Below are 22,107 nucleotides of genomic sequence, written 5' to 3' on the forward strand. Positions count from 1 at the left end.
GGATATTCTTAGAATATTCTTAACACGAACTGTAAAGACCCAAATTGCTCATTTGTGGGATTCCTCACTGTTTCTCATGGAAAGGTGACACAAAATGATCCCAGCCTCCTACTTGCCCAAAACTCACATGTTTCAAAATGACCTAGAAAAATGAAGAGGTTTTTTATAATTGCTGACTAATCAAGACATTGTTTGCTTATTGTAAGTGAAGGCGGAGGACGGTGCAGGGGATTTGAAATGCAGCTTCTTACTCATTTCAGATGCTCCCTTTAATTATTTAGGAACAGTTTGTGAAGAGACATGTGTAAATTAATTGCAAGAAAACCCAAAAGAGATCAGAACAGAAACCACCTTATCTGGTCTGTGAGGATGAGAAGTGAGCATTGCACCTGAAATTAAATTACCTTGGTATTAGAAACTGCCTTCAGTCTTTAGCTCTATGAGAACACACCTGCAATTTCAAACTGTCTTTTAACTTGAGGCTCGAGATCGTGTCTCCTAATTATCTGAAAAGCAAACGGAGCTTAATTATGTTTTATTTAATGTGTTACAACTGAAATCAGGCCAATATTGTTCACAAAATTATTCACACTTTTCCTACAGTTTCCCCCATGTCTTTATCTTCCCGCAGGAAGCCAAAGAGAGAAAAATGTATTTACAACTCCCTGCTTGGAGCCAAAACGCCTTCCCGGTGTCAGTATTGGGAGGAGGGACAAGAACACTCCTTTTCTTTTCCTTACCTGATGAAATAGTTGTGTTACTAGTCTTGACTATGTACCAGGGAAATTAAAATGTGAAAAAGTCCCCCCTCCTCACTATTGTAATAACAGAAGATGAAAAACCCTCTGCAGTGATCCATGGGAACAGTGGTGCACTCGCAGCAGCTGCTTGTGGGAAACAATTAAGGAGGAAATTGCACTCCCATTATTTAATTGCACTTCAGGAATTACCATGGGGTCTGTCTGCAGCAATTCAGCTGGTTTTGCAGAATGCTTTTTGTGAAACTTGTGCCACTGACAGCTCCTGTACCTCCACACAAAACCAGAGTAACTCATATTTTACACTGTCACTGTCACTTACTCCTTCCTTACACCTCCCTAACGTAGGATCCCTGGGCTCTGCCTGCTCACAGGACCCTGTGGGACTCAGCTCACTGGGATTTTCACTAAAAAACTTCACATTTAATTGAACAAATGTTAACAAACCAGGACTGACTTCTGGAGGCTGCATCACCAACCACAGCCATGGGACCAAACACCTAAAGCCTCTGTCGGGCCCTATGGATCAAATTCCTGATGGATAATGCTTAGGGATAATTCAAACCCACTGAAAGTTGTCAGGAATATTCAAGTTCAAAACCTAGATAATACAAAATAAATCCTATGTATTCAGCAACAAAAGCAGAACATGTAAAGACTCCTGGCCCAAGTTGTTTAAAGCCCAGATTTACACAGTAAGAACTTAATAAACAAAAAAGGATAATGGTGGAATTTATGATTTCAGATTTAGATGAAAACATGAATGATTTAACTTAAATATCTTAGTTTAAACGAAATATTTAACTGAAATATTTTAATGCTAATTGAAACTGTGCCTAGATTTGAAGGAAGTCTTCTGAAGCATCTCAAAGGGAAAACTTTTGTTGGTTATTTTGGTAAGAAATGAAAATGTTTAGCTGCAAATAAAACACACAGCACTGACAGAGCAGCTACAGCTGAGTATGTAAGAATAGCCCATTTGTGTTAAAGACATGGAAAATTTAAGAAGAACAATTCCTGCACACACAAGAAGCCAGAGACAAGGATATTTCAAGGACAATGAGTTTCTCATAATGTTTAGACAACAAAGGAGTAAAAAAGAATGTGAGAATTTTTTTCCTCAGTTATTTCTTTTCAACATTAAGGCTTTGTAAAGATTTTCAGGAATGCTGATGTTCCTGTAGACCTATCCAAGGTTATAAACCATCGGGGAAGAGAATTCCCTTATTTCTGAATGGTGCCTGCACACAGTCAGGGTGTCCATGGGTAGATGAGATCAAGCTCCTGCTATTTGGAACAGTAGGATTTAGGAATTTTGCTTCCTTAATGACTATATTTGTCTTGGAATAGAACTTTGCCCCTGTTTCTGCTGATCCACTGCAGGCAAACACTTTTAAGAGCTGGATTCTGCAACTCACTGGAAGTCAGTATTCAGGGATACCTGATCCAAAGCTCCCTGCAGTGGGAGAAGTTCTGCTGCCTTCATGAACTTTGAACAAGGTTAATTGGGTTTCTCCTAATAACAGAAACTGAGAGAGCAGGACCTCATGGCACAGTAGGGTCAGACACAACTAACTGGTTGGTCATTAACGCATCGGAGGCGGGAAATGCACGTACTGAAGGCTGAGGTGGAAACAAGCTTGGTCCTTCCTCCTGCTCCTGTGCAAGTCTCATATCATTAAAATTGTCTAAATCAACAGCAAAATTCAGATCTAGGTAGATTTCAACCCAAAAATTCAGCAGTATTGGGAAAAACAGCAACTCAATATACAACTGAATGAACTTTACAGGTGAGAGTAGAAACTCTCAGGTGTGAGGTCACAGCAGATGTGGAATTATCATTTGGAGAAGTTGTGTTCAAACCTGGGATTCTGGAGAGGAACAAGGAGCCTTTACATTACCTCCACTGAAATCTCCTTGGGTGTCATGGGCCATTTGTGCTCATACTTGTCTTTCACCCCTTGGTCACTGTTGGCAGCGGGTGCAGAGTTCTCGGGCCGCACTCCATGGCTGGGTTTGCCCACCAGGTTTTGGACTGATTTGACCATATTCTTTAAATCCTCCGGGTAGGGAGTGGGGTAACGTTTTAGATTTATCTCAACCTGAACATTCACAAAAAGAATTAAAGCACAAATACAAAATACAAACAACATGCAAACTAACCCATTGTTACAGTAGTGGGGCTCAGGGCACATCCCTTATGTTTGGGATAATTTGAGGTGTTACACAGAGATATTTGCATGGAGTTTGGGACTGAAATGTGCTCAGTTACTCTATGTCAACCAATAACAGAATTCCAGTGACATAAAATAATGGATGGGAATGGCTCCCTACAATCTTTTACCCTGGGAGACTCTTGTATGTTAATCATGCACTTTGCTTGAGAGTGCTGACATATTCCATCCCACTTCCCCAAACAATGATGGTGTAAATGCAGAATTAATTTAGCTACTTTCTATGTACTCAATTAATCTGAATTATGGATGGCAGCTGAGAGCAGTAGCTGATCCCTTGGGAGCCATTTGCTCCTGGAGATGGATAATGTTCCTACTGGCACTCGAGTGCATCCTACTCTTCTCTCACACAGGAGAACAGACTCAAACCACCATAGACAGGACTCCCACAAGGCCTGAATGGTGTTTTAACTGACTGACAGACCCACAGATTTTCTAGAAAACCCCACATTTTAAATTTCTAAGTTTCCCAGAGGGATCTCTGTGTGTCAGGATAGCTGTGAAACAGATTTACGATGTGGTAAAGTATTTGGAATCATTTACCACAAAGCAGCTTTTACCTCACTGTGGAAGTGAGGTAAGAAAAGGAGCATGTTTTAACAGCCCGCTGTTATGGTGGGAAATATGTAATTTTGGATTCAAATGAAAATGGTCTGTCAATAGGAATATTTCAGAGGCAGAAGAATGATTGGTTTGGAAAATAAAACTATATGAAATACCGGCATAGAGTTCTGAACCACAGGGAATAAACATTACAGGGAGTAGGTTCTAACATGACTTGAACAGAAAATGTCCAAATGTATGACTGGGATGTCATATGTTAATAAAGAATTCCAACAGAAAAGATAAATTGAGGATGGAAAGTAGCAATAAAGCCCTGGGTGATTTATAGTTGAAAGAAATCGTATTTAGAGCTGGCCTAATTAGGCAGTTGGTTTCTCCTAGAACTCAGACCATGGTTTAAGGGGAAGGTCTGAGACAGACATGGCCAAAAGCCAAGTCCCAGCAAATCCTCAGTAAAAACTAGTCAGGGAAAATTAACTGGAAGAGTTGGATGAGAGAGACAAATCCTAGACATGGATTTCAGCAGAGTTTGCCATGACTGTGAGTATTAATATTAAACAGCAGAACTCCTGGCTGCTGTGGAGGGTGAGAGCACTGGAATGCAGATATTTTCCTCACTGATCCAGAGCTTTCACCAGAGAGGAAATCTGTATTCCCTGTCAGTACTATTCCTGTGGGTTTAATGATACATCAAAAGCAGCCTGACCCCGAAGAGAGAATTCTCAAAGTTCAAAATTCTCAATGGAAAAAGTTATTGAACAATTCCAATTACCAAATCTATCTTAACATATGTTTGGCTGAGAGTTCAGTTTTAACTCTGAAAGATAAAAAGTGAAATCTGTGTATAATCTATGCTGCTATAAATGCTGCAGTGTTGGTGGTTACTGCCTGTTGAGAATTTAAATTAACCTGCAAATTTCTCCCTTAAAGGTCTGGTGGAACTGCTAAAAATGTACATGTTGAAACCTCCCCATGAACTATTGCAACCCATGGCTGGAGGGACTCACTTGAAGTTCTTAGAAGGTTCCAGCAACGAGTTTTTAGCTCCTGTGTGGGCATCTATACAAATCCCATCTCATCCCACCCACTGCCATGGGCAGGGACACCTTCCACTAGCCCAGGTTGCTCCAAGCCCTGTCCAACCTGGCCTTGGATATATTTTAGTGTCAAAATGTCTTCCTCATGCTCTGCTGCCTCCTCACCTTCTAAAGAACTAGGACAATCATTCAAAGTCTCCCAACACTCTGTGTTAATTCTGGTTTTGTGACAATACACCTGTCACAGCAGGAATCTGAATAGGAATAGGTTTCTGGATATTTAGAACACAAAAATAATTAAATTCAAGACCTGTATACTGGACCCTGTCCATAATATGTTAATACCAGAATAAACCAAACAGAACATACTTTAACTTTCCCTGGGTTTTCCTCCTCTTCCTTTTTGTCTTCAAACTCAAATGCCACAGTCATGCGCTGCTGCCTCTGCTCCTCCCACAGAGTGGGGTTAAAACTGTCACTGTCCGACTGGAAATCTGCAGAGAAAGGGCAAAGAGACAGGAACCAGCAGTTGGTGCACCCCAAGGATGGAAAGGGTCTAAAAAGGCTTTTCTTCGTTGATCACACAGTCTTGGGTTATTGTTTGAAAACTTGAGGGGGGCAATGACAGTGGGAACTGAGAAACCACGACAGAGTTGTTATAAAAACTGTGGTGAGAGTGATGGGAAGCAACAGGGTTTGGGGCACACCTGGAGCACAGGGGGAGTATGAAAACTCTAATTTAATGTTGCTTTGTAAGGAGCCAAACCCTGAATTTAGCCAGGCTGGGACCCCTGAACTCCCCTCCCTGTGGGTGGACACCCCCAGCTGCCAGATGGGGCCAGTCTCTGGCCAACAGAGCCCACAATTCCTTCCCGTGCACATTCAGATCCAGACCCAAACTGCTTTTACAAAGCCACTCTGGAAATGAAAGTGCTCTAGAAAATATAAATCTGATGGCCTGAGAATGACAGATTCCTCTGTGTGTGCCAAAATAGGGATGTCTGTGTGTCCCATTGGCTTGGCGTGAGGAGACACACACAGAGCCAAGTCGGAACCCTCTCCCTGGATTTCCTCCTCTCTCTGAATCTCCTCCTCCCTCTGGATTTCCTCCAGCCTCTAAACAAACCCCATTCCTGCCTTGCTGGTGTTTTACCTTCATCACTGCGGGGCTGCTGGGGGAACATGTAGTTGGTCAGCACTCGCTGCTTGGTTTCAGGATGTGCCTCCGTCTGCAGCGGGATGAGAGCCTTGGACTGGAGAGGAAAACCAGAGCAGTTACCTCACAGTGTGAGATTTCTGATAAATAGGGAATACAAGAATATCTACAATTCTGTGTGAAAAGAAACTCCCTGTGGACTAAAACAAGTGCTAAGCTGGTGGCAATACCTCCCCTCCCATTCCTCCCTTCTGCAATTCCTGCAATTCCCACCAGGATGGGCAAAACATCAGGCATACTGCGAGTGCTCTGGGCTGAGGAAGGAAAAAAGTCGGAGCACAGACCCGTCACTGCATGGTTAATCCACAGCAGAACTCAATGTCTCCAGTTACAGGAGTCAGAGAAAAATTCCCAGTTGGGAAAAATATTGAAAAGAAAAATCAAGAATTTCCAAGAAGATTTAAATGGACTGTTAAATAGCTATTAATCAGAGTACTGTTAATTTTAAATTTAAAATATTATTTAAATCTCCTCAGATGATTTTGTATATTTTTTTTTTAACATTTTATGTAAAACACCCCCACTAGGGCTGTGATCTAGTTCAAGCCAGAGCTAACGAGGAGTTAATTAATGATGGAGGAGTAAATTCAGAGTAGTTGCCTGTTCTGAGAGTAAACCTGCTGCAAGATACTGGAGAACTTACATGGAGCCACTCTGAATGTTCAGATGTTATGCTTCACTTTAATTGATGAGATTTTATTATTGATTTATTCTAATGTAACACCAGGAGTGACTGTCATAGTCCACAGAATGGAAACTAATCCATCCTACACCAAAGAAAAGCCAAATGCTGGAAAACCTCGCATATTTAAAAGGAAGTGGCTGTTCTGTGCCTGGGCTGCGCAGCCACGGAAAGTTAATTTTTTAAAATGGAAATTAGAGCAAAAAAAACCAAGAATCCCAATTTAACACATTAAAATTTAATCATCATTTTCTATTACCCCTCCCTTCAGCTTTCCCATTTTTGGCTCACTTATAAAAGCAAATGTACATTTAAGACTTATTTTAGTGCTCAGCTGCTGGTTGAACTGTTGCATTTCTCAGAGTTCAGGTTACATAATTTGCTTTAAAATAGAACCCCAAAGAATCTCTAGTTAAAACCAAAGCCCTCAGACAAAGAAAGGCACACTCAGATTTAAGAGGAACATAAATGAGTTTTCTCCAAACCAAGACTCAGAGTTCTTGTGCATCTTTGACATGTTTAGACTGCCCCTGAGTACAATGAAATTTAAAATATGCAGGAAGGGAAGAATAGACAGGAAAAGGGAAAAGGAAGACAAAAATAGAGGTGTAGATGGAGCAAATGATGGGACAAACCACTAACAAGGTTGGTAGCAAAGCCTTATATACTGAATTTATTTTTAATAACTATTCTCTTGCTACTTTTGCCCTTTATTTACTACTTTTGTAAGGACAGAGAAGCTTATCCAGGTGAAATAAATCCTGCAAAGGTGCTTTTTCCAAGTTAGTAAAGGACAGCCAGCAGGATCTACACCTTGATATGAAAGTATAAAGCTGGGCTGGAGAAATTTTGATACAACCATGGATTAAATGACAGGTTTCATTTACAGCCCTTCCAATGACCCCTTAAATAAGGAAAATATAAATACTGAAAGGCATTACCTGGTTGTCAGAAAGCCACAAAGCTGCAAGTTCTTTGAGCTTAGTAAAAGTGAAGGGTAAATTCTTCAGTCTGTAAATGATAATATTGGAACAACATGAATCCTTCATTTTCACAATAGTTTGTTTAAAGATTTCTCTGAAGATGTTTGTCTTGATCATACTGAAATGGCTGTAATTTCATCGCTTTTTTTCTCGTTTTTTACTAAAACACAATATTTTATTAAGGGCATTCCATGTTAAGAGAGATATTTGGAATCTAAAATGCTGGCACCACACCCTAAGGTACTGAGGAGTTACTGATATTTTGCCTTGGCAAAATGTAGCCAAAATTACACTTATAACACAGAAAACAGAAAAATCTTCGTCCCAGGAAGACTTATAGGAAAGACCTCAGTGTAGCTCCCAGAACTCCTTTTATTGGACATTGGAGTTTTGTAACTGAATCGCTCTGAGATCATGGAAAATTCATTTTTGTTGAAATGTCAGACAAAGGATTAAAATAATATAAATATTCATAGGGAACCTAAATGACAAAATTAAACGAAGCAGCAAAAAATTAGCATTTTAATTAGACATTTAAACATATTTCCTAAAAGTGATCTGCATATGGGAATGGGAAATGATGACACAATGTTTGCAGAGAATTCATTCATGTTTTTCCCACTAACTCATCCTGAACATGAATTTTTACTCCTCAGTCATCATGTAGTCCCAGACCGGTTTTGGTTAGGAGGGACCTTAAAAGTGAGCCAGTTTCACCCCCTGCCATGGGCAGGGACACCTTCCACTAGCCCAGACTGCTCCAAGCCCCATCCAACCTGGCCTTGGACACTTCCAGGGATGAGGCAGCCACAGCTTCTCTGGGCAACCTGTGCTAGGGCCCCACCACCCTCACAGGGAAGGATTCCTTCCCAATATCCCACCTAAACCTGCTCTGTACCAACACATGGCCTGTCCCAGCCATGGACTGATGTTCTCTCAGCTTTTGTCCAGAGTTTAAGGAGCTGGAGGACAGTGGGAAGGGATGTATCAACCAAAGAACCTTCGACAAAGACTAAACCTAAATGTGATTTGGCAAAAAGAAAAGAGGAGAAGCCCTTTTCTGAGTGTCAGACAACTCCACTCTGGGGAAACAAAGGCTCTCACAGACATATTGGCTCCAAGCTCAGTAAAACCAGGTAAGCCATTTCCAGGTGCTGCATCAGTGGGAAAACCCTCTGTCCCTGTACCAGCAACATTCCTACAGCCTCCTTCACACAAAAAATCTGTATTTCTGGGAGATGAGCCCCTCACAAGCATTTGTACCATTGTCTCCATGCAGCAAAGCTTTGGAATTGTCTCCCTTATGGAATTTGGATGTCTTTTTGCCACAAGCTCATTCCCATTAACACTGGGCTTTTTTGGACTGCAGAGTGTCCGTAAGGTATTGGATTGTTTTAATAAGGCTGTATTAGACTAGAAATCGGTTTTCTCTAAAAGTGAAATATAAAAATGAATGTTTGCACACGCAGTTAAAACTCCAGTTAAATGCCTCTGGAGATTAGAGCAGCTTTCCATGTGTGCACACATTTAAACCCAGAATTAACGGCACAGGAGAAAGTAAGGAGAGCCTGACCTACCTGAAACTTAGTTTTCATTGCTGTCTTATCATAAAACAAATGGATTGTTTAATCTGAGGAGTTTTTCTAACTCGTGTGGGTGAATTCTGAGCCCAGGACAGAAGCAGTGCACACACAGAAAGGGGAGGGTTCTTTCAGCTCTTTCAAGAACAATCTAGAACTAAAAGAAAGGTTACTTACCAGTAACCGATGTCTTTGAGAAGTGTAGCCCAAATGTACATTCTAACAATTCTACCTCTCAATCACAGGGCTCAGACCTGGAAGGACTCTGAGGAGAGAGGAGAAGCAGATGGAAGACAGGTGTGTATGTGGACTACACATGGTGAGAACACCGGTTACTGGTAAGTCACACAGCTCTTTTCTCTGCATGAATCCCACGTGTACCCTGAGCCTCCCAGGGGCTCAGCACTGCTGGAGCTTTCACACCAGCAGCACCTGCACAGCCATTTCATCAAACTTCTCGGTTCTCCTGGACTAGAGTGTGCCTGGCAAAGGCAAGGATGGATCCCAAGGAGTCTGGAGTCAAACCTGTCCCGACTGACCACAGAGTGTGAAGCCATCTCAGCTGGTCAGCTGTACTCCAGCCCTCCTGAGACTCCACCTCAGCAATCAGGGTCCAACCCATCATGGCCTATCAGAGCCAACCGAATCCTGCACTTTCCAGAGCCTGTGGGAGGTTGGAAAGGTTTGGACCTGTAAAGATAAAAGGAGAGAGGACTCCCAGCTACGGAGATGAGAAGTTCAGATATCACTGGCGTGGAAAAGGAAAGCTGGAGCCTATTTCTCTGGTGAAAGGGGAATTCTAACATGGATATTTGAAGGAAGTCCTGAAACTAAAACAGCTTTTGGTCAGTTAAGATGAGCAAGGTCCATCTTACAGTGCTGAGGAGAAGACACAGAACACAGTGAAAGTCTGTAGTAGCTGACACCACAGAACCAAACACTGACCCTCCTGCATGCAAAATGTGTCACCTTGCAGAAATGTGAGGTTCCCGTTAGCCAGGGGGGCAAAGAGGTCTGTGTCAGGTTTGCCTCCTCCCTCAAAGACATCCAATCAGGATTTTAGACCAGATCTAAAATGTTCCTGACTATCACACCCAGACAAGCTCCAGAGAACATAAGGGAGGGAAAGCTCCTCTATTCATGGCTCCATGTGTGCATGGCCATTCCAGGAGCAGACTGCAGATCTTCCATGCACTCTGGCAAGGGAAGTGCAAAGCCACCAACATCCCTGTATCTACATCCCTCAAGGCAGACTATACCTCCCTGCCATGAGGAAAATGGCCAGAACAAACATTTTTGGTGGCAAAAGGGCATCTCAATAAACATGTGATTAGCCCAATTCCCACCAGAGTCACTGGGATAAAGGCAATGATGTCAGAGGTTAATGCATACACAAGTGCCCCATTTACAGTCATCATTGTAGGCACCAAAGGTGAAATTTGGCATATGGCAAAGGACAAGGAGATGGCCCCGAGGTATCACTCCCTGGGATGAACCTGCAGTGGGCAGATCACCAGTGGAAGATGCTGTTCCCTCTGTAAAACTCCAGCTCCATGGTGATGGATCCATCATATGAACTGACAGTCACAGGGACAGTCTGTCCCTTTGGCAAGGAAATAACATGCCAGGATGCACGAGCAACTGGACACTGTCAGGATGGACATGGAATCCCTCTGGTGTCAGGAGAGAAAGTCACAAAGGGCTGACCAGCAAATTCTGATGGAATATGTACAATCCATCCTTGTTTGTTACTTGTGACTTGTTACTCACAGGGAGTGACAGCTGCTCCTCAAAAACTTTGTGCATTAGCAGTGCTTGGGTAAAGGATCCCTCTTAGAGGGGCCCAGGCCCCATAACAAGTTGAGAGGGAAGCGGCTGATGCACATCCCAGGATCCAGGAGCCCATCACAACAGGGTGAAGCTCAGGAGGCTCCAGAATCACCCATCTGCCCTGCTTCTGTGTGTCTCTGTCTCTTCTTCCAATGGCTTGAAGGGGTACCCAGGAAAAGGGCTGGTGTGCTCTACCTCCTGTGAGATCTGGAGAAGAGCAGAGGGGCAAAACTGCTGTGGGAACATGGGAAGGCTCCCAGCAGGAAGCAGAGCCCAGACACCCTTCTCTTAAGCAGGTACATGTGGACTCATTCAAAGAAAGAACAGACATTGCCTGAATGTTAATGAAAATGGGATGAGAGAAAAGTAAAAAAAAAAAAAATCATTAAAAACTCCAGCATTAAGAAGGAATCTGAACTTTGTCCAAGCTCTTTGGTGCCAAAATGTGAAAACTTTTTAGTTTCATTGCAGTGGGAAGTTCCATGGCACAAGAATTATCACAACATCTCAGCAGAGCAACACTGAACCTCAGCCAGAGCTGACAGCAAGGAAGGAGGAAAGATTTACTGCCCAAACCACTCCAGAAAAGTACATGAGACAATTCAACCAGTTTTAAAGAAAATTCAGCTGAGTTTAAAGGTTGAATGTCTATGGGGGGGGAGTCAGTTCCCATCTCTCCCAGTCCAGACCCCACTTTCCTAGTGGTTCCACAATGCTCACAGCTCACTGCACAGCTTTCCAGGAGGACTGGAGAAAAGAGCTTACCACCACCACACACCCCTGAAGGGGAGTGGGAAGGATAGTAGCTGCCACATCCGACCTCAAGGAACATCCCATCCCATCCCATCCCATTCCATCCCATCCCATCCCAAGGAACATCCCATCACTGGGATGCTGATCCCATAATTACCTTCCTCCCCAGTGGAAATCCCAATCCTGTCCTAGCTGGGCAGCTGGGGAAAAGGAACTGGGGCAGGACAGCTGTTTTGGTGGGATCCAGCTGCTGGGTCAGCCTAGCTGGGAAGCCCTGTCTGCTCCCACTCCCTCCCAGCCATGAGCTGCCCTTCCCTGTCTCACCTCAGCACTCACAGTCCCTCACCACACTGAAGTGATGGGACTGAAAACAGCAGCTGACCTGGCTGAAAAGTCACTGGGGAAAAAAATGGGAAACAAAATCCAAGTAAATCCCATTGGTTTCCTGTCCCTCACCTCAGACTCACGGCACAATCACAGGTTGGAAAAGGGGCAGTGACCCAGCTGAGAGCGGTTTCATGTGCCGGGGAAGGCACCTGTACCCTGAACTCCCAAGTGCCCAGAATTAGGGTTGTCCTCCTGCCTCCCCACTCCTGTGCCCACCTATGTCCCCTCCCAGGTGCCACCACAGCTGCTGGGCAGGAACAAGACACAGAAAGGTCCATCTGAAAATTCCCTGTATTTGACACAGGCTGCGTTCACCTGCATCACTTATGGATCCAGGATGACAGACATCTGGACAAAACCTCAGCAGGACAGGACAGGGCACATGGATGCAGGGACAGGAAGGGAAGCCAGCCTCCCTTTGTGGCAGGAATGGCAGCTGGAGTGGTTTGGAAGTGTTGTTTCAGACTCTGTACAGATAAAGGCACAAACACACACTGCTGCCACCAATATGCTGATGGGGGCACGCCTGTCCCCGGGAAAGCATTGCAGTCTGGAACCCAAAATCAAGAGACCCACCATTTGATCATAGAGTTATAGATTCATGGAATTGTTTAAGTTGGAAAAGCCCTCTGAGACCATCAAGTCCAACCATTCCCCAGCATTGCCAAGGCCACTGCTAACTCATGTCCCCAAGTGCCACACCCATACAGCTTTTAAATCTCTCCAGGGATGGGGACTCCACCACTGCCAGGGCCAGACAAGCTCCTCCATGAGGAATTTTCCCTAATATCCAACCTAAACCTCCCCTGGTGTCACCTGAAGGCATTTCCTGATTCTGGGATTTGGACAGTCACAACACAAACTAGACTCAAGTTTAACTTTCCATTCTGGTCCAGCCATGATGGATTTTATGACACACAATTGCAATGCAGAAAAGAATCAACTGAATTAAACAAATAATTTTAAACAAATATATTAAAGGGGTTCTACATTACTTCATTTCATGGTTTATATTTTATGCTCAGCTGTAATCTCAACAATGAAACTGCTGACAGCAAATCTGACACAGGGGTGGGAAGCCCTTCTCCTGATTTTTACTGAGTGTGGAGGGTAATTACTGGAGAGAAAATGGAATTCACTCCCCATACGTGGCACTATCCAGCAAACCTGGATTTCTGTGCTTGTGCTGAAAATTGCCATATTCTTGGCACACCCACATGGTTAAAGCTCAAGGCAGGCAGTCTTTGGCAGCACAGGTATCAAGAAAGGCTCAGTTTAAGCATTTTGTTTCTCATCTAAGCAGAGTCATGTGCATAAGAACACAAGAATCTGGGGATTTTGACAAAAAAACTCTACTGAAGGGAATGAAAAATATTCCTTGAATTTCAGTGGAGGCAGGATAACAAACTCCTGTGCTTGCACTTCATGGTTCCCTATAGATCAGCTTTTTCATCATTAAATATTACAAACCTATATAAGTCAAATATCACATTTTTGCATGGAAACAGCAGGATATAAAAGAAGCAAATGATTTTTAAACTATTAAAACACACCAAGACCCAGATCTTGGCCCCACTCAACTTCTTCTTTGGTATCAGTGGAACTAAGATCAAACCATAAAGATTAGAAAAAAAAAATCAAGATTCTTGCCTTATATTTTAAATAAAGTAAATAATAAACAAGTTATTTTTAATATAATTCTAAATACATTTTTATAAAATATATTTTATATAAACATATTTTTTAAAAATATCTAAAAATAAGAGTTTAAATTTTTTTTTAATAAATGCTTAAATTGGTTAAGGAAATGATGTGAACTGTACCTGTTATCGCTCAGGTTTAACACTCTCAACTTCTGCATCTGCCCAATTTCATCAGGAAGAAATTCCAGCTTGTTGGAGCGCAGAGACATCACCGTAACATTTTTACAGCTTCCAATCTGCGGAATGAAAAAGCCAAAGGTGATGGAATCCTGCCTCTGGCAACATTTATTATCACTCACTTTTCATGGCAGGAGGTGGCTGAATTGGGTTTTTGCTGGAAGTGACAAAGAGCAGAAAATACAGAATTTAATCAGAAAGTAACACCCTCAGGGTTCCTGGGGTTACTCACTCTGCTCTTCACAGGGATATTCCAAATTTAACAGGAATATACTAATTTACTGCTCATTTTTTCAACTGAGCACATAAGAAAGGTTTGGTCTCCCACATTATCCCACAGACAATTGCTTTAACAGATAATTTGTCTGGGCAAGGATGAAATCTTGGGCTCCCACAAAACATTTCAATCTGTAATTCCAAAGCCTCTCACTTCTCTGGGTAGCTCCGGGAGGAAATTCTCATCCACAGCCAAGGTCCTCAGGTTGTGGAGGTACCCGATGGTGGAGGGCAGGGACTCCAATTCATTACAGCTGCAGTCAAATTCTTCTAACAAAGACAAACTGGAATTGTAAATACACTCGTTAGCAGCTGTGCAAGGGGTGGAGAACCACAGTTAACAACCTAAAATCTCTGGGAGTTCTAAAGCTTCACACAACTACAGACACAGCCCTGGGAGGAAATTTTAGAGCAGATTTCCTCCACAGACCGGGTTGCTCCAAGCTCCATCCAACCTGGTCTCTGACACTTCCAGGGATGGGGCAGCCACAGCTTCTCTGGGCAATCTGTGCCAGGGCCTCACCACCCTCACAGGGAAGAATTTCTCCCCATTAATCCCATCTAACCCTGCCCTCTGGCAGTGGAAAGCCATTCTGCCCTGTTCTACCACTCCATGCCCTTGCAAAAGCTGGGAATACAAGTTTACTTTGCCATTTGCAGCATCTGGTACAGACAGATGTGGCACAGACTGGACACAAAACACTCCTCTAACAGAACACACTGCACCCCTCTTTCGTGACTTCCCTCCTGGCACCTTCCCACCCACACAGGGCATTCCCTCAGGTCCTGCAGAGAACATCTCCAGCCTTTGGCTCTAATTTAGTAACTTAATCAGTAGGAATCACTGATTTTGTGTGGAATGTTTTACTACAATGGGTCTACTGCACAGGGCCACACTCTGAATGCCACCACAGCCTTGTCCTTTGAACAAGAGTTCCAAAAACGAGGGTGGTGGGTCCCCATCAGCACCAGAGTTGAAATGCTCTGCGTCTCATGGAGAAATTGGTCCCTGGAGGGAGCATTCCCTCCTCCACATTGTTAATCCCTGTGTGACAGTAACAGCCTCTGTGGTAGGCACTGCCACCAGTATTTAGGAGAAAGAGACTCAGTAGAAAACTATTCAAAGGGATGAGTCAGAGAAAGCCAAGTTCGTTTTGATGTGGGAGACACTGTCCTTGTTAGAGAGGGAGCACTTCATTGAAAAAGCACAACCAGTCGCTCTCAAATAACATATAATATCAGATGATCAGCCTCTGCTCTGCATTCCCACCTTAGAGCAGCAGTTGTGTCTTTAAAAATATAATTAAGGTTCCAAGACAAACAATACTGAACAGATATTAGGTTAAAAAACGGGGGTTCCTTCAATTTGAGCAATCCAGCAAAAAAGAAAAGTTTTAGAAGGTTTTAGAAACTGACCCCCAAAACTGTTAAAGTTAAACATTAGATCAACCTTTTTGCAGCATCCAGTAGAGCTTTGAGCCTTATGAGCTTTCACTGCTCATCAGAATGTACTGCAACACAATGATTTGAGTAGTAAAGATTTGTCCTTTAGTGATTCCCATCACCACCTTTTAATGCTCTCCATGAATATTCCATAAATCTGGAGACATTATAAAAACTACAGAAGGGTGAGCCAACCTGGGCTGTCAGTGGTTGCAGCTGAAATAGTTCACAAATTTGGCTTATTTTTCCCAAATGGTACAACAGCTAAGTTATTATTGAAATAGCCAGGTTGGACAGGGCTTGGAGCAACCTGGGCTAGTGGAAGGTGTCCCTGCCCATGGCAGGCGGTGGGACAGGATGAGCTTTAAGGTCCCTCCAACCCAAACCAGTCTGGGATTCTACGAACTGGTTGCCATAGAGTGTGTAGCACAGTTGGCCTCCTGATGTCCAACCTGAATTTCCCCTGGCACAGCTTTGTCTCTGCTGCATCAACACTGGTGCCCTGGGGAGGATGCAAAGTCTGGTGCCACACCTGGAGAAGGCAGCCATGGACAAGGAACTCTGATTTTTTTTCCCAAATATCAGTTTATATAGAATTTCAGAAGCAAAATATGTAGAGGAAGAGGCACCCTATAAAAATACCAATATTAAAGATATGTTCTGCCAGAAGGAATGCGCAGTGGGAACCTATATGAAGAATCCCCTGATTCCATCCTTAGGAACACAGTGGCATCACCCCAAATTTGACAATAAATGGCAGATTTTGGTGAGTAAAGAGCTCCAGGCCCTCAGCAGGATAAGCCAGGGATCTGTGTCCTAGCTGACCCCAGGAGAGCTAAAGGGAGCCATTAGTGCTTCTCACAATCAATTAACGACAGGATCCTGCCCCGGCTGCAGGAAATACTTCGATCCTGCCCCATCCCCATGAAATTTTCATGGCTGTTCCATTGGGACCACTGGAATATTTTAAGAAATCTCCACATGAACAAGGGTTGCAGCGTCTCCTTCCCACACCAGCCTCAGGCTGTTGCCATGGGAACAGACGTATTTCCCCCAAATACTCCTATTTCTTCTACTTTTTCTGCTCTAATCATCTAAATTGTGAGTGATTCACACAGAAAAGTAGCCTTTTTCTTGGAAAATATAATATATTTTGCCTTTTTATCCCTCACACCAGTATAAACCCACAGAAGTAATAGTGGTACTCCAAATTTCAATGTTTTAAACTGGGTGTTAGGAGGCATTTTAAAATTATTTGCAAATTTATTTATAAAATTTGAATTATTTTATAATTCAGGATATCTTTGTCTTATTTTATATTTAAAACAAAAACAGAAGGGAAAAAAGCAGAAGAGAAAACACATTTTACTTAACGTTGAAAATCACATTAATCTCATACGCACTTTCCAATGGCATTGGGCAGAATTGTGAGCTGGTTGTCATCTACTTTCAGAGTTGTCAGCCTCTTCAACAGCCCTAGAGAGCAGGTGGGGAAAAAGTAGTAGAAAAATATTTGACATTAATATTTTCTATAATCTCCCATGTGCTAAAACCCTAACGATTTTTAACACTGAATAACTCAGGTCTGGATTTTAGAGAATATCTGTGTATAGGACATGTTCTTTTAATCGAAATAAAGTCCTGATTAAATGTTAAGCTGAATTGCAAGAGAAATATTAAGTGTATTTCTGTGGCCTTGAAAAATAATGTAAAAATAGATAATAATATAAATATTAATAAAACAATAATATCTTTATAAAAATATAAAGCAATAAAAATAATACTATCTTACCTATGCAGGAAGAGTAGATTTCTAATTATCTATTAATGTCTTAATAGATAATTTTCTTTATTAATGATTTTTTCTTTATTAATTAATCAAATGCCAGTCCTGTTTAACAGTTCAAAGGGAAGTTGAAAAGAAAATATGAGGGATCAACACTGAAATGAGAGATCCAGATGTGCCTACAAGCACTTGGCTTCCAGAATTTCTATATATCCTAAAAAAATCTGAAGTTCTATGCATGAAACATAGTCAAAAAAAGATAATTAATAGTTTGAACTATTTCCTTTTTACTGCTGTAACTCAGAGCAGCAATTTCCCCCCATCACTCTCATACTTTGAAATTTAGATCACTTGTAGCCTTCTTCACTTATTTTCCTTAAAATAGCAAACTAGAAAAATCAATACTTTCTAGCCAGGGATTTTTGTTCCTGACTTTACCAAATGGTCTTTAGGGATTGTCCACACACAGATGTTTGTGCCTCCTTTAGGATTTAATGTCAGTTCTTGGGCCACGATTCTAAAGTCTTATAATTACCAAAAAAATACATATAAATTAAATTTTCAGGTGGAAAAGTTTACAAGAATCCCTGAGCTTTTCTCACCAATGGAATCGGGCAGCTGCTGCAGCATGTTGGATGACAACAGGAGATCCTCAAGCCCTTCACATCCCGAGATGTCCAAATCCACAGTTTCTATCCTGTTTTTGGACACATCCAGGTACACGAGCTGTTTTAACTTCCCTATAGACTTAATAGCACGTGAGAAAGAGTTACTTGGACAGACACACACCAGTTGCTAAGTTAATGAGAGACAAACAAGAGTGATACAGGTTCTGTTCAATTATCTCAGCACCTTTACAAGGCAGGACCAAGGTGGTCTCGGCCTCCCCTTCAGGAGCTGCACCAAACACCCCAAACCAATTAGTGTGCTCCAGATTCATTAAATCTGATGCATATTTGAGTTCCTGACCATAAAGTTGTATTATTTCTCCATCTGGACACAGATCCAAGGGATATTCACTCAAAATTTTCATCTGATGGAAGCTCCACCAAGGAAGTGAAGCTTGTCCATGTCGAACATCTAGACATTATCACTTAACTTTTATTGCTAATTAATGTGCTCCAGATTCACGAAATCTGCTGAAAAACTGAGTTCCTGGTGATATAGTTGTATTATTTCTCCATTTGGACATGGATTGAAGGGATATTCACTCAAAATTCCCATCTCATTTGCAGCCCCACCAAAGAGATGAAGATCTTCTGTGTTGAATATTTAGACATTATCATGCAACTTTTATTTCTGGATTATAATTAATGACTGTGCAGAAGGACTGTGCCCCCATGCAAGAAAATGCTCATTTACTGCCAGGTAAATAGGTCACTACATAACACGATAATTCAATTACAAAGAATAAATGTCCATACCCCAGGAAGCACTTGCAAAGAATTATTGTCCATCCACAGTTCCTTTAGATTCTGAATTTGTTCGAGAACCTCAGGCTGAGAAAAAAATATATAATTATGGACAGTTACATATAGCAGTGGTTTTCCAGTTAAATATAAATCAATTTTTGGTGTAAAAAAAAAGATTCCCTCTTCACTTTCCTTTGTTTTTTATAACCCACATCAGCCTTTCAGATATTTAATGACAGGAACAGCTCACTCATTTAATTTAACCACTGGTGCTCTTTTGCAAAACTCGTAAAATACAAGAATGCTTTGGAAAAGAACTGAATCCAAAGGAGAACTTGCTAGGAGAGTTGATGTCTGCAGTTGTCACACTCAGAAGTCACAATCATGGTGCGGCTTAAAATCGCAATATTAAATTTAATCTGTTTTACTCTTTTCAAAACTACAAGATCTTAATGAGAGAAGCTGAAATAGGCAATTCCCCAGATCATTTATGACTCCTCAGAGCTGGGAAAACCAGGAATTATCAGGTCCCAAATACTCCCAGCTTTCAGCCTAAGCAGCATTTTCCTTTCTGATGAAACACTTTCCACAGCAAACCAGGACTTCCAACTTGCTTTCCTTTATCAAGGTGTAGAGATATTTTTAAGACCAGAAACTGGTACTAAATATTCCATTTGTTCCTGACTAAACCAGGTTTAAGCATTTTAAGGGCCTGTGGTACAACTGCCCTGGAATTATCCCAACACAGCCAGAACAAATACCTCTGCCCAGCACCACTAGACCTTAAGAGAGATCTCCAATTATCCCATGTGGTCTGAGTGTTTTGCAATGTTGTCATTCCCAAGAGAAATGTGATTTTTCACTTTTCCAGGCAGGAGAAGTGCCTGATGCCTCATCAGGTAACAATAAACCTGCTCAGCAGCGGAGCTCAATCGCTCAGTTTTCCACATTGCCACACGATGTGTTTCCATTAAAAAACTATTAGTTAACAATTTAAAGATTATTTATTTTGCCTCTGCTAATTCTATTGAAATTCTGTTGTCCTTCTATGATTAAATCCATTTCTCATTTCCAGGCTAAATTGATTAATGGTTATTTTATACTATTTGTTCCTGTGCTGATTAATGTTTCTTTATTCCTCCAGAGTGTTCACTGACTCAGGTCATTATGGATAATCATAATTTTCCCTCTCAACTTTAATTTGCTTTTAAACTCCTCTCATTAACAGACACCTTTCTCAGAGGGAACAGCCTATTCTTGTGCTGGACATAGCACAGTTTGAGGTGAAGTTCCTTGAGCATGGATTATAATTTACCATTATTATGGAATTTATGGTGTACCCTGGATTATGGCACTTTATGGTTCACCAGGACCCAGATGAGACGTTTTGATATTAAAAACTTATTTGTCTCTGTTAGAAATGCTTCAGTTGATGTCTTTTTGAAGAACATTTTCATTTTCCACATAGATTGCCGCAATTGGAATAGAGTAGAGAAGAGTGTGAATAGGAATAGGAATGAATTGGAAGGGTCTTAATAAAATCAGCTGGAATGACCATCCACTCCTGACCAATTCAGTCTGACCAAAACTTTAATAATGGAATTCCCCAAATGCCCCTTAATCCCTGCCAGGCTTGGGGCATCAACCCCCTCTCTCCAGGAATCCTGTTTCAGGCTCTGACCACCCTCTTGGTACAGAAATGCTTCCCAGGATCAAGTCTGAATTAAAGACTGACATTAATCTTCAATTAAAAATATATTACATTTTATCCTCTTACATTTTCCTTTTCTCCCTACCTTTTCCTGTTTCCTCTCCAGCTGTCATTGCTGCTCATCATCTGCCTGGTGCCAGTTTTTGACCCTTCAAATGTCAAAAAAAGGGTCTAAAACCCCCTCAGATGTCAAATCTATGTCCCATTCCTTGGGATTTACAGCTCCCAGAGCCCCAGGACATGAGTTGCCTCTTCCCTCCCTTGATTACATGAAGTCACCTGGATACAGCTGCTCTTTAGGAAGTGACAGTTTCTATTCCAGGAACCCCATGATTTGTGTCATCTTGTTTCCAGCAAAATGAATGAGCAGAATTACTTCAGTTTTGAAGTTAACCCTGTGCCTGCGGCTCCAGTTTGGCTGCACAGGTTCTTCCAGGGCAAAACAGTCCCAGGATGTCAAAGAAATTAACCTCTCCCACACCACCACAGTTCCAGGGAACATTTTTCTCTCAAAAAAAGGAAGTTTCTATTGAAATCCAAATCAGATTTTCAGAATCCATGAAAACAGGGCCTTTTTATCCTTTTGTTCACAGGTTTGATTTAAATTAGTACCACTTTTCCTATAGTATTCCTGCGAGGGTGAGATCACAGAACTACAGAGTGGTTTGGGCAGGGAAGGACCTTAATGATCATCCTGTTCCACCCCCTGACATGGGCAGGAACACCTTCCACTATCCCAGGTTGCTCCAAGCCCTGTCCAATCTGGCCTTGGACATTTCCAGGGATGGGGCAGACACAGCTTCTCTAAAAATTGCTAATAGCAATTTCTAATAATTAGTAACAGCTATTTCTAATGTTTTATGTAAGATATCAATTATATGATATAACTATAGCTATTAAGAAATTAATACATAATTGATGCAAAAAATTGTTGAGATCCTCAATTCATGACTAGTGAAGTATTCCAGGAGTAACAATCTGCTCAGAGGGAGAATCCTCTGTGACCTTGACCTGAACTGCAGAAGCCTGATGGAGATGAAGCATATTCTGACATCAACATTCACCTCAGGAACCTTCTATTCCACAAGGACATGCGTCCCTCGCCTGTGGCCACAATCCAGCAAAGCCTTTCCACTAAAAGTTCAATGCCCCACCAACAGAGCATCCAAACCTCGCAGGTTTTCTGTTAAAAAATGCTGTGTTTCTTACCAGTTCAGAGAATTCATTATTGCCCAGATCAAGTCTCTCCAGCTGAGTCAGTTTGTGCATTGACCTGTAAGAGATTAGGAAATATCTAAAATGAGATTTTAACTTGCAAAATGTCAGTCAAATTTTGCTTGGATGAAGATAAAGCTGCAATGATACTGTTCTGGTAAAAAGAATTACACCAGTTTGATGCTGATGATGCAAATTTGAACAATATATTCCATCCTTGAACTAAAAAGCAACAGTTGTTTCAGTGTAAAAATAAACAGAATCTTGGTAGAATTTTGTATAGTTTCTCAAGGAAAATGACCCTTGTTAAGTTTATAAGTAATTGAAATTAAATACAATATCAAAAGTGGCTTTTTGATT

The 22,107-nt window shown here is 41.7% G+C and overlaps 1 protein-coding gene across 7 annotated transcripts in view; it reads right to left on the bottom strand.

Moving 5' to 3' along the window:
- LRRC7 (leucine rich repeat containing 7) overlaps positions 1 to 22,107 on the bottom strand; it is a 120,872-nt gene that overhangs the window by 24,665 nt on the left and 74,100 nt on the right. For 6 of the 7 annotated variants that reach the window (XM_064664875.1, XM_064664879.1, XM_064664874.1 and 3 more), the window contains exons 7-16: positions 21,742 to 21,805; positions 18,834 to 18,908; positions 18,012 to 18,156; positions 17,027 to 17,099; positions 14,335 to 14,464; positions 13,848 to 13,963; positions 7,433 to 7,502; positions 5,747 to 5,846; positions 4,963 to 5,087; positions 2,660 to 2,860 (exon numbers count right to left, since the gene is read on the bottom strand). In XM_064664875.1, the coding sequence (XP_064520945.1) occupies positions 2,660 to 2,860; positions 4,963 to 5,087; positions 5,747 to 5,846; positions 7,433 to 7,502; positions 13,848 to 13,963; positions 14,335 to 14,464; positions 17,027 to 17,099; positions 18,012 to 18,156; positions 18,834 to 18,908; positions 21,742 to 21,805 (1,099 nt within the window). Of the gene's footprint in view, positions 1 to 2,659; positions 2,861 to 4,962; positions 5,088 to 5,746; positions 5,847 to 7,432; positions 7,503 to 9,231; positions 9,320 to 13,847; positions 13,964 to 14,334; positions 14,465 to 17,026; positions 17,100 to 18,011; positions 18,157 to 18,833; positions 18,909 to 21,741; positions 21,806 to 22,107 lie in introns of those variants that run through there. The other variant, XR_010432760.1, reaches the window with a different exon arrangement.

Source organism: Pseudopipra pipra, chromosome 9 (assembly GCF_036250125.1).
Source record: "Pseudopipra pipra isolate bDixPip1 chromosome 9, bDixPip1.hap1, whole genome shotgun sequence".
In the NCBI taxonomy this organism is placed as follows: Eukaryota; Metazoa; Chordata; class Aves; order Passeriformes; family Pipridae; genus Pseudopipra; species Pseudopipra pipra.